The 12,806-nt window shown below is 42.1% G+C and overlaps 1 protein-coding gene across 1 annotated transcript in view; it reads left to right on the forward strand.

Moving 5' to 3' along the window:
• Positions 1-12,806, forward strand: part of LOC139741362 (PAS domain-containing serine/threonine-protein kinase-like) — a 42,392-nt gene that overhangs the window by 20,452 nt on the left and 9,134 nt on the right. The window contains exons 4-16 of the mRNA XM_071651944.1: positions 127-287; positions 979-1,187; positions 2,129-2,299; positions 2,563-2,703; positions 3,473-3,607; positions 4,403-4,529; positions 4,932-5,036; positions 5,962-6,122; positions 6,802-7,064; positions 7,906-8,858; positions 9,650-9,828; positions 10,963-11,139; positions 11,805-11,930. Coding sequence (XP_071508045.1) covers positions 127-287; positions 979-1,187; positions 2,129-2,299; positions 2,563-2,703; positions 3,473-3,607; positions 4,403-4,529; positions 4,932-5,036; positions 5,962-6,122; positions 6,802-7,064; positions 7,906-8,858; positions 9,650-9,828; positions 10,963-11,139; positions 11,805-11,930 — 2,908 coding nt within the window. The remainder of the gene's footprint in view (positions 1-126; positions 288-978; positions 1,188-2,128; positions 2,300-2,562; positions 2,704-3,472; positions 3,608-4,402; positions 4,530-4,931; positions 5,037-5,961; positions 6,123-6,801; positions 7,065-7,905; positions 8,859-9,649; positions 9,829-10,962; positions 11,140-11,804; positions 11,931-12,806) is intronic.

A 12,806-nucleotide genomic window follows, 5' to 3' on the forward strand; every position in this document is an offset into this window, starting at 1 on the left:
ACAGGTGAAATGTCATGAAGGCAAAGTGTGCCTCTCTTTGTTTATTTGTTTGTTTGCTTGCTGTCTGTTTTGTTTTTTGTTTTATTTCAAGAGTTGAATAAAATGTTCATGTGTGATTGCGTGCAGAGAGCGGGCAGCCCAGCTAGGTCTGAGTACGTCCTTCAACACTTCACTGGACTTCAACCAGACCTTCCCTCTGACAGAGCCGCCGTCCAGCGCCCAGGCCACTGAGCTTGCCTCCACCCAGGACATGGCACCGGCTGGCTGCACCCTAGACAAGTTCAAAGGTCATTATGTCAAAACCAATCTTTTTTTTTTTTAGTAGAGGCAGTGATTAACAATCTTCCTGCAACAACATGCTCTAGAGGGAAACTCTATTCAATCTGTAATTTAAAGTTTGTTTGTGATGTGCTTTTGAACGGATAATATGCTGTTGTGTGAGCTCTCTCCTGCTAGGTTTATTTTCTGGTGTTTTCTTATAATCTTTCACCAAAGCACCAGTCTTAGCACATTATTTTCCATGTAGTTTTCCATTTAGACTGCATTTTGTCTTCTTGTTATATGCCACTCAGTTCTATGCTTTTAGGAGTTGAAAAATGTTCTTTGTCATCCGTTAACAAAAGTTCTGTATCACGTTTTTTTAGCCTTTTTTTTTCTGTGTAAATCAGGCCAACCTGTGGACAGACCACAACACCCCACACTGAAAGCTCTTTTAGAGATATCGAAGTAGTTCTCCTTACATGGTGACGCAATGAAGAGAGTAAAATGCTGAGTTTAGTTTCTCATCATTTATTCACAAGCTAATTATCTTGCTATTGTAACGTGGTAGAAAGGGGCAGTGTTAGGTTTACTAGGTCTTGACAAGTGTCAAATCAAGTGTTGACGAAAGGGTTACTAATGCAGTGTACAAGAAAAAAACCAACTGTCAGTAAAGTATCGAATTTATCACATCATACCCCAACCCCAACCCCTGCACAGGTGATGAACTCCACTCCCTCAGCTTCGCTGGCGGTCTCTCCAAGGGCTCCTTCGCCCCTACCCCCACCCCGCCCCCACTCAACATCTCGCTGGGGAGGTCGTGGTCCTTCTATAACTTTGTGGGCGGGGCACAGACGGGCATGGTACTGCCCACTACTGTGAGAAACCCAAACAAGGCCATGCTGACCATCGAGGCTCGCTCCACCAAGGTGAGCATCTCCTATAAACTACATGTATTAACCCGTTGAGGACGAATCCCGAGCATACTCAGGCAGGTGTCTATGGGAAACGTGTTGGAGCAAAATTAGTCCATCCTCATCGGGTTAATCTTGAACCATTTGTTCCTTCAGATTTTATTTTTTGTTTTTGCACTCTTATTCATTTTCACATGCAAAATCTTACTACTTTTACCATGGATATCCATTTTCCTTTCTTCTATGATACTTGCTTTTGTTTTCATTACTTTTTTTTAATCATCAGAATGTATATCTTCCTCTCTTTTTTTTCCAAGTATCCTGTAGTAAGTCAGATTCACAGTTTGTTTTTGCCCCCTCCCCCTTGCTCTTTTGTTCCTGTCTTTTTCTCTTATACCTCCCTGGTTCTTAAAAGCTTTCTTTCTTCTACAAGTGTATGTACAATGTCTTTTCTTCCTGGTACAGAGATTTTGTCTTTATTCCTCCAAATCTTTTATGTTTTAAAGGTCCTGATCACACAGTGGCCCTCAACTCACATAGATCATATGAATACGCCCAATACTGTGTGTTTTATTTTCCGTAATTTAAAGTCAATAGATGTTTTATTTCACTCTCTCCTCTGTTATATTTCTCCCCCTTGTAGATCTACTTTCCGGTACTTGTCATTCCGAGCGTTTTATGCAATCTGAGCTTTACACTGTATCTCTTATATTTTTCTCTTGATATTGAATATAATATATTTTCCTCTGCGGTACTACAATGAGAAACATCTTTTTTTTTCAATCTCTGTTTATTATCTCCATATATCAGTTATCATTCCTTGCCTTTTCGTATCCAATTTTGTCTAAAAATATCAATGAGCAAAATTCAAATATCTGCTGGCATAATAAGAAATAATTAAATGACACTTCAAGTTTTCATGCCTGTGCGATCTTTAAACCTTTCTCTTCCTACAGATCCTTGTTGCAAGCAAGATGGCGGGGGAGCTCTTCGGCTACAACCCAGAGGAGATGATCGGGAAGAAGATGACGGACCTCCTGTCCTTGCAGAACCGGGAGGGGCCACAGGCCCTCATGGAGGAACACCTAGAGACCAGTGGTCAGGTGGTCATGGTGTCTGGCAAAGTGGTGAGTGTCCGCAGGTCGCTGGTTCAAGTCCCACTTTGTCTGTTAGGCATTGGCATACCAGCGTGGCAGCTACAGCATCTGACAATGTATGCAGCAAATTGACTTCTGTGGCCAAGGATATGATGAAGAAATGATGCTTATTTTCATTATAATGAATATTTTGCATTGAATTGAATTACATGAGATTTAAAATGGCCCGAATATCTGTCGCTTTATAATTTCTGTAATGTTTTAATTCTGTCACATGTCCCATTGTGTTCTAGTTTGATGTGGTGGACACCAGTGGTCTGTCCATCCCAGTGTCTCTCTGGATGAAGAAACTGACCGATGAAGAGAACCCCAAGTGTCTTGTCGTCATGGAACCCGTGGAGAGGACGTCAGGTTCTGTTGTCTTTGACATCACAGTAAGACAGGTTCCCTAAAATTGAACATTTCTTTAATTAAGTTCAAGATCAAGAACATTATGACTTTGATATGCATGGTCTGTTTTTGTGCCTGGCAAAGTGTGACTTTGTTCTTTCGGTACAACTTTTGTATGATGTACCAATTTGTGTTTGGGCAAAGTTTTGAGGTTAAGATGTTTGTGAATGAGAAGGATGTTATTCATTCATTCAACTTGTCATTCATTCTTTTTAGCTCACCTAGGCCAAGAACTTGAGTGAACTATTGTGATTACTTATTGTCTTGCAGCCATTGTGCCTCGTCTTTCATAATTCTAAGGTTTTGATTTTTGTAACCTACTTTATTCAAACTCCAGTGGAAATACTTAATGATATACTCATAGAATTAATAAACTGTGTAACCTTTCAACTCATGGAGACTGTAGTATGGGATATGACCCCCCCCCCCCCACAAACACACACACACACACACACTCACAAAAAAGGAAAAACAGAAGTATATGTATAGGATTTTGCTTCCTCGCCATTCATATTTTTTAAAGCATTTCTTTCTGAGCTTTTTAAATTCAAATGTAGTGGACATATTCATACTCACAGAATTGATAAACTGTGTAGCCTCTCAACTCGTAGAGACTGCATGACATAATACCCCCCCCCCCCCCGAAAAAAAGAGAAAAATGATAATAAATGTATATATGCATATATGCAATATATACAGGAGTTTGCTGCCAGCAGGTGAATCTTTGTCCTTTGTCATTTGTGTCTACATTAGGGTGCAATAGTGAGAGCGAGTGAAGAGATCGTCCACCTCCACGGCTTCACCTCGGAGTCTGAGCTTGTGGGAATGAGCGTCAAGCAGATTCTCCCGCATCTGAGCCTCCCGCCGATCAATGGCAACATGGACGCTGTGAGTACCACACTAGAAACTTCCCCCACCCAACTCCTTCACCTCACATCCATGTTGGAGAACTGTGGCGAATTGGATGAATGGCTCTAGGGGACTATTAAACCCTTTTTGTGCCAGGGACTTTAGACACTGTGTACAATGCTATGGGGGTTTCTGTACCAATCAGCACTCTAAGCATACAAAGGATTAACCCTTCATGTGTGTTCACAAGTTAAAAGTTTGACTTAAAGGGAACATAGAGTTTTGGTTGAGAACTAACTTTCTAGCGTTTCTAGCATTTTTGGGTGAGATAATGAGAAACCTCTTATGAAATGTGAAAGAGCATTTAATTCCGAGAGAAATTCATCACATATTTGATGAAAATTGGTTTTGAAATGGTTAAGATATCCAAAACAGAGCAATCCTAATAAAAGGTGGGACCCAGTTTTTATTACGATCATTTTGTTGTACTTTGTTTTTGGATGTCTCAGCCATTCCAAAACCGATTTTCATCAAACAAACTTTGAATTCCTCTTTGAATAGAAGAATGGTATGCTCTGTACTATTTCATAAGTGATTTCTTGGTTTCTCGCAAAAAGTTAAAAGCCCAATCTTTTCATTTTTTATTTTTTTAGTATCCATCAGTACTATACCATCCTTTTAATGATAAGAAAATTCTGAGATTTTAAATTCTCACAATTTCCTTTCAATACAAAATGGTGATATTAGGAGTAAGCACAAATCTCCAAGTCTTACAAGTCTCCCATTGCCTATAAAATGAATTCATCTCCAGGTTTCCATAATTTTTCCATGCAGGCGGTGAAGAAGCAGCAGGTGACAGGGAGGACCAGGGACGGGTCTTCCTTCCCCACCTCTGTCCACGTCAAGAAGTTTGAGCCACAACAGCTTCTCGACAATGCTTCGCTGGATGATACCGGGCAAGGTGAGTTCCGTCACTTCCCAGATGGGAGTGAACTCCCAGTCTCAATAAAGAATAAGGCAGAAACAACTTTGTGAGTTCCAGAGGGAAAAAGGCATAGTGGCCCAGTGGTTAAGACCATTTGCGCTCAGTGTTGAGGTCGGTGGTTCAAGTCCACTGGCAACACCTGTTGTGCCGTTAGATAAAGTACTTTATCCGCATTGTCTTGACCCTTGGAGGGAACTCGAAGTTCTTTGGTTGCTTGCTCATTAGCATTTGAATGCTTCCTTTGCCGCCATGTACAATGTATGATAGATTCAAATCCCTTATGAAGTTCTTTTCTGGACTGATTTAAAGATTGTGGTGAGGTAATAGGGTATGTAAATATGTAAACTTTTTCCTTTGCTTTTTTTCTCTCATTCACAGCTTCCAACTTCTCCCTTGCCAACCATCGGGGCACACCAGACCTCCAGTCCACAGGGGGCTCCTGGGCTGACTACGACCTGTCCAGGCCTCCAGAGAAGGCTGAAGGTAACAAGCATGTCAAACCCATGTACAAACGTAACAAGAAAAGAACATGAACATGATATGTCTCACTCTCATTTGTGACATGAGCCCTCTTGCATAAGATTATGGTGGCTCTGCACTATATGAATGGTAACTCTGCAATTAAAGGTACTGTTTACCATTGGAAGCAGTGATTTTAAAGATGCTTGAGTTATCACATTTGATGCATATTTGTAGATTAATTGTATCACAAAACATCTCACCATATAAAGATTTATCAATAAAGCCTAAAATATACAATGGAGGTATCCCTAGATGGTTTAGCCTTGAAACAAGATTATTTTGGCTAGCATTCACATTTAGTATATTTAACAGTACTTGACATTGGTCATACTGATTAATATCTGTGTTTCTATCCGTGTTAGAACTATTTTGAAGCACTAAAGCTGGGTCTTTGTTTCATCTGCAAATGGTAAATAATGCCTTTAATGTTAACTGCCACAGCAATGCTATTTTATGGGCAGTCAAGCCAAGAAATCAATGACGTCTGCCATTGAGTGCCGTTGAATTACTGTTAACTTTAAAGTTACTCTAGTGTTATGCAACGGGACCACGCTGTGGCTGTGAAACAGCCTTTCAGTGACCCTTGATATCTTCTCTGACATACAGTTGTAGACTCTGGCCACTTGAAACTGTGACCAATAATAACTTTCCAAACTTCTATGCAGCTGCAAATGAATGAAGGCTTCAGGAAATTCTGAATTCCAGATGCATGTATGTATTGTAACTCTGCTGGCACTAATGAACTGTCTGCGTGACAGTTTACGATTTTTTATTAGAGAAAGCTACATTATGTTGCTCAGCATTTGCATTAATTAGTTGCAGTGTTCTACCTAGTATTGCTGTATGTATCTCATATTCAGATATTGCTTTGTTTTGTTTTGTTCAGGAGCAGTTAGCCTTGGAGACCAGCTGTTTTGTGCCAGTGTGTGGGTGTTTGCCAACATCAGCGGCCTGGTGACGATATTGCCCGACGGCACAATTCACAGCATCAACTCTACCTTCTCAGTGATGCTGTTTGGTCAGCCAAAAGATGACCTCATTGGGAAGGTCAGTGACTCCTCCTCCTCCTCCTCCTCCTCCTCTTCCTCCTCTTCCTCTTCCTTCTTCCTCCTTCTTCCTTCTTCTTCCTCGTCCCCCTACATAATTTGCAAATGTCAATTGCAGCTAAAATATTAGGCTCTTCTAGTTTTGTTTTTATTTTTTCAACTAAGATCAGCATATTCAGACACATATCATCATAGAAAGCAATGTGAAAATAACCATTACCTGTAACATGAGAAACACAGGCAGTTTTATTTTCGAAACTAAGCACAGCTGTGTATGAAAATATATGAGATGCTGCCCGCATGTAGATTTGTATGTGTGAAATTCATTCGTGATTGAGTTCTGGAAAGGAGGCGAGGTGCTACTTTCCTCTAATTTGATGTGATTTGTACCAAAATTAGCAGTTTTGCTGCAGTTTTAAGAGTTGCAATCAAGGATTTTTACAGTTCCTGGTATTTCAAACGGGAATTTGAGAGAAATAATCAGTTTCTTTGCTTTCTCTATCACCTGCCTCACTCTTTCAAACCAAGGCTCCTGCGCAATGGGGTGCAGGCAGCAGCAGAGCTGCATCTACCATAGCAGGTAGCCATACTAAAAAGGCTGATTTGCAGGGCACAGTCCCATATTCATGTCCTAACCAACATGTATGAATCTAGAATTGAACCTCACATCCAACACGCAGCACATAACCAGCATAGTGCCCGAGTTCTACGAGCACGTCGACATGTTGGATGACAGCTCCATGCCGCTACCGCCCCTGGACGACGACAGCTATGAAGAGGAGTCAGAGGAGGAATTCAACCTACCAACCAGCAGACCTGCCTCCAAGGTGCCCGAACCTGCTGCCCCGCCCACTTCGGGTCAAACCGGAGATTCCCCAAAGGGGGAGGGTGATGACATCATCATGCATCCAGCGGAGGAAGCGTCACATGTTGGCCTGGAGAGGTGAGTGAAACATGGTACTGATCAGATCAGGGGGGCATTTCATGAAGCGTTTTGTCAGATATTTCGTCTGACAAACTATCAAAAGCTGCAAAAATCCTTGCATCTGATTGGCTGAGAGCAAATTTGTCCAACAAAGTTGTCGGACAAAATGCTTCATGAAATGCCCCCCCTGGTCACTTTTTCGACTAAAGAAGCTGATGTTTGAATTTTCCACTATGTGAGTGTGTGTTTGTGTATGTGTGTGCATGTGTTTTTGACTGTAAGCAAATTATCTTTATTCCCCATATCAGTTATTGATTTATGTAGCTGTTGTTGTGTGTATATTGTGTTTTGTCTCTTTGTTTGTTTTTAAGTGTTTGTTAAACATTAAGAATAAGTCCATAGCTCCATATCAGGTTTGTTAATCACAACTGTACATTCATCAGTTAAAGATCTGGTAGCATGGGTATTCGTAGGTCTCCTGATTCATTTACTGCCCACCAAGGAAGTGTAAAAACAACACAAATAGCTCCAGTCAGCAAATACAAAGTGTATGCTCATTGTTGATGGTTGACTCCATTCGAGATTGTATGGTTGTGTGTGTACCTCCATAGAGAGCAGTGATAAAGCTGAACACAATTCATTAAAGGGCTTCTGGAATATATGCGAGCCAGACCAGCCTTCCCATTCCATGGTATGCCCACATTACCAGGTCATTTAAGGGTATTTTTCCGCGAAGAATTTTGTTGTTGTTGCTAATAAAGTCAGTTTTAATTCAAAGTGTGTCTAAAGAAGAAGAGATTTGAAATTATGTTTGAGATATTAAACTGTTAGTGTTCGGAAACAACAAATCCATATCCAGGCCGGACACAGCTGATCTGATCCGAGCTGCAGGGGAGATTGCAGCTGGCCTGGAAACACCCGACATTTTGCCCCGCCCGGAGAGCGCCACCACAGACGAACTCCTGTGTGCGGGAGACAACGGTTTAGACCTCTCCCAGGAAGAGGAGGCAGGGGTGGACCTGTTGGGTCTGCCGTCGTGCGTCCACGGCAGCAGACATGAAAGCACGGAGGTCCAGATTGGGAGTGAGAGCGCCCTCGGGAAGGTTAGCGAGCTTGGAGGCGAAGCGTCGCCGAAACGCCAAGTGAAGTCGGCCGGGCAGACAAGTCCCGGAAAGGTCAGTGAAGAGATTGCGAGATTCGAGAGGCTGTCGCTAGGTGGGGAGGAGGAGGGCAAGGCATCAAAGATGATGGGGGGTGGGGATGCTGGTAGTCGGGAGGTGGAGGGGGTAAGTGCAAATAGTGAGAACGTTGAGGATAAGAAGGCTGAGGGGGATGAAGGCTCGTCCAGTGGCAGCGACGTCGCGACAGGGATTCAGCTGGATCTGAATTCGGTAGGAAGCGAGGAGGGCGAGGTGCTGACCGCGCGGGAGGTGAAGCCAGAGGACCGCACGCCGCCGAAGGATGGTGCGGTCACAGAGGAGATAGGTAGCCGCAGGACTTGCTGGACGGAGACTGGGTCAGTCTCCACGTCCAGCCCTCCGGCGGCGCCCAGTGCCGAGAAGGAGCGAGAAGCAAACAATAACATGAGCTGCAGTGCGAGCGGTGAGAGCTCGAAGGTAGACAAGGATGACTCGATACTAGGGAGCAACGACACCACACCAGTGACGGGCGACCACCAGGAATCCGCCAAGGCAGTGTACACCTCCACACCAGCCGGCAAGCTGGGCAGACCCTTCTCCTTAATCTCTTCCGGTCCCATACCAGAGGGAGGCTTCATGGGCATGGCCAGACACAGAGACGGCAATGCCTTGGGTAAGTGCAAGATTTGGCAAGTCTCCCTTATTCTTCAAGAGGTTTCCGCAAAAATCTCTCTCAAATTTCTCTTTGTGTCTTGTCCTGTGTGTGTGTGTGTGTCTGTGTGTGTGTGTGTGTAGAATCAGATTTTACGCTTTGAATCCACAAATAAAGCTTCAGATGGGCTAAATCTTTGTATGAATATTCTGTGTAGTATCATAAACAAATTTGCATGAATAAAATTGCAGTATCAAAATGAGTTTCTTATGTGTTTCATGTTATGTGTTTCTTTGATTTTTTTTTTTAACTAGAATAGTTGATGATAACCAAAAGGGATATTATCTGAGAAAAACCAGGAAAAAACAACATTCATCTGACAACACTTCTTGTAGAAGCCATAATTTGTACACACAAAAGTCATTAATCATGAAAATGTGCTGTATCGTGGCAAGCGTACCCCAGTTTTCCTGAATAAGATCTTAAAATGTGGGCAAGTTGTGAAAGAAAAAATTCACGAAATTTCAGCCAAAAACAACAACAAAATGTTTGCATCTTCAAATTGTTGCAAAAAATGTTGATGGGGGTAGTTGTTTAGCCCTTCTCCCCCAGGCTGCATAAACGTGTAGGTTTAATATCCCTAATGAAGGATTGATCTGGAGGGATGACTGAATTCTCACTGAAAAGCTTGGTTGTTGGGGAATAAAGAGTTGAGAAACTGATCATTTTAAGAAACTTTTTTCCTTTTCCTGAACTTATTTTGACCTCATCCAACGATCATCAATTTTCTGGCGTCTCGATATGTCTGGCAGGCATCATGTTCCAGATCAAGCAGATTGAGCTCGACGATGGTGGATCACTCTACTGCATCTGGATGTCGCGTGACCCCGCCGAGCAGACGGACGGGGGTCACATGTCCACCAGTATCCCCCATGCCTCCAGCATAGACAGCACCTGTAACAGCTCATTCAACACCAAGAGCATGGGAGAGGTATGTGTGTATCAATGTGTCTGGGTTAGTTTGGTCTCAAAATCAGTTCACATGCATGCATGATCACAAAATGCTATGTTAAAGAAAGAAAGTGCTAGTCAACCCTAGAAGGGTTCAGGTCTCTCTAATTTTGCGAGGGAGAAAGAGAGAGATATACAGACAGACAGACAGACAGAGCCTTCTTGGGAAGGGACCTGGGGGCTGAACACACAAAATTATTAGCTCAGGGCCTTGTTTTATCAAAACATATAATCGATTATAAATTTCCTTACCACACAGGCTGCCATAGACGGATATTGAAATTAGCTATATAATCAGTTATAACTGCAACTGATTGACAAATTGCCCTACATCGACGTAAATAAGCACTGAATTGATCAGTGTTTTAGTAGTAGCCATGATAAAAAATCATGGGCGTACATACTCGAGCAGGATTCGAACCTACGACCTCCTGATCACTGATCATCTCCTGATCAGGAGGTCGTAGGTTGGAATCCTGCTCGAGTATGTACGCCCATGATTTTTTATCATGGCTACTACTAAAACACTGATCAATTCAGTGCTTATTTACGTCGATGTAGGGCAATTTGTCAATCAGTTGCAATGAAAACATCTCGACGGAAGAATTTCATGAATTTGAATCAGTTATAACTCTTCATAAAACAGGGCCTGATCTCGACATCAGTGCATCATGCACGCATGAATTTCTCTGTTCATGACTGTACTCCACAATTGCAAATTCAACCACGTGTGAATTGTCTGGAAGTTTGATTCGTGAAAAATCAGTCTCGCTAAATATATGGTATAAACAGTAAGTTAAATTAGCCTATGTATTGATATCCAGCCTCAAAGAATGAATGGACTATCTTTTAAAGAAATGGTGACTCTTGATGACAAAGTAATGCAAGATTCACAGACAGGATTCTTGCGTAGATGTACAATGTAGAACAAATAGACAGAAAGTTTCCTGTGATGGATGATCATAGAATCATCAAAATGGAAATACGAACATGATTTATCCATGTGAGGAAAACCAGGTTTAGTACTATTACCTGATGGCAGGAACATGAGCTCACTCGGTTTCCTCACTCGGCTCTCTCCTCTCTCTCCCTCCCTCCTCCTCCCCTACAAAAGATGGTTGCCAAAGTGGCCAGCAAGAACGTCAACCTGGAGTCGTCGATGTCGATGGAGCAGGACGACAAGCGGCTAGGCCAAGGGGAGTATGAGAGGCACTATACCACACTGCAGTCCATTGGGAAGGGGGCATTTGGCTTTGTCAAGATGGCCACCCAGAAAACGGACAACAAAATGGCAAGTCTTTTTTTTTATACTTCTGTGATTTTTTTTTTTTCTTCCTGCCATGGTTGAAGTTGTTACTATTACATTTGCATACGTGTGGTTTCTTTTAGTTTGTATTTTGTAATATTTTCTTTAATACTATGAATATTTAGTGGTGAATAGTTTCATGGTACTCCTCATACTCTTTCTTGGTGGTGAGTGTGGTTCTGAAAAGTATTCCCTTAATCTCTAATCTGGGTAGGCACTTAATGAAGCAATTTGTCTGACAAATTTGTCAGAGGAATTTGCTCTCAGCTAATCAGATGCAAGGATTTTTCTATCTTATAACAGTTTGTCAGAAAAAATATTTGACAAAACGCTTCATGAAATCCCCACAGGACTACACTTACATCCAAGAAAGAATACATAGTGTGCCAAGCAGCCATCCACCACTTAATGTTCTGTTACCATAGAAACAAAGAATACATGTCTTCATATTATGAAGTTATGTACTTTTAGATATCTGGCCTACGAGATGAGACCTGTTTTTTTTTTTTTTTTATGTGTACATTACATGGGATTGTACAATCATGTGTCTGTTTTCTTTTCTTCTCTGTGTTTCTTTTAATCACTGAAATAGTATCTTTATTTTGATAGTCTTTTTTTTTTTCTCGGTGTTGTCATGATGATGTGGTCAGGTGGTGGTGAAGTTCATCCGTCGAGCCAAAGTCCTGAAGGAGAACTGGGTGGATGACCCCAAGCTGGGAGGCGTTCCCTTGGAGGTGGCCTTCCTCAGGATGTTGGACCATCCCAACATCGTCAAGGTGAGAGAGAGGTAGTCATTAGCCGCTGTCACACGGGCAAATCTTCTCAAAGTTTAACTTCAAGAACTCTTTGCGAATTTTGCAGGTCAATTCACATTGGCAGCCAAATTTCTCAGAGTTTCAGTTCTTGAGGTCGGGGTCACTGGTGCGCAGGTACAAGATAGAGAAAAGCACGCACCATCTGACAACTAAATGATTGTGACATGAAAATGCACACACATATAGACATGTACATCTCAATCCTCAGCGCTTTGGAGACACCACAATGGACTGATCACGTGACAAACTTTACAAAGATTCAGTTTCAGACTGTGCAAACTAAGAAGATCGGCTGGGGTTCAGGACATTTCTGTAGTTTTAGTGGGAAGGTTCACGAGAAGTTTCTTGTGTAGTTTTGGGGATGTTTGGCGATCACACTGGCAAAACGTTGAGGACTTAAACTTGGAGATCTTCAATGTCACAAAGTTTTGCCAGTGCGACTGCAGCTACCAAGGAGAATTTTGTGTTGGTTTACAGTCCTCACAGTGCCAGAGTTGCCCACTAGCTCTTTCAGTGCCATGTTATTCTGAGACCACAACATTATGAGTGTTTTTGGAAAATATTCTGTCTTCAAAGCCCTTTAACTCTTTATAGAGGCAGTTATGCTAGAAATGCAATACCACGGCAAAATTGTATAGAAAGTCTTGTGCTTTGCTGTGATGTAAATTTTGTGACAAAGGCTGTGGCTGTGGCTGTGACTGTTTCAATGTGCTGTGGCATATTGGGATGTACACGTACATATGGATCGGTTTGTGCATGGCTTTGTGTGTTAGCAAAATTTGCAAAGTTTGCAAGCCATAAATTGAGTTGGGCATGCAAATGTGCTCACAAAAAGTT

Source organism: Diadema antillarum, unplaced genomic scaffold (genome assembly GCF_040938485.1).
Source record: "Diadema antillarum isolate AM-2024a unplaced genomic scaffold, OU_Dant_1.0 seq00000923_RagTag, whole genome shotgun sequence".
NCBI lineage: Eukaryota > Metazoa > Echinodermata > Echinoidea > Diadematoida > Diadematidae > Diadema > Diadema antillarum.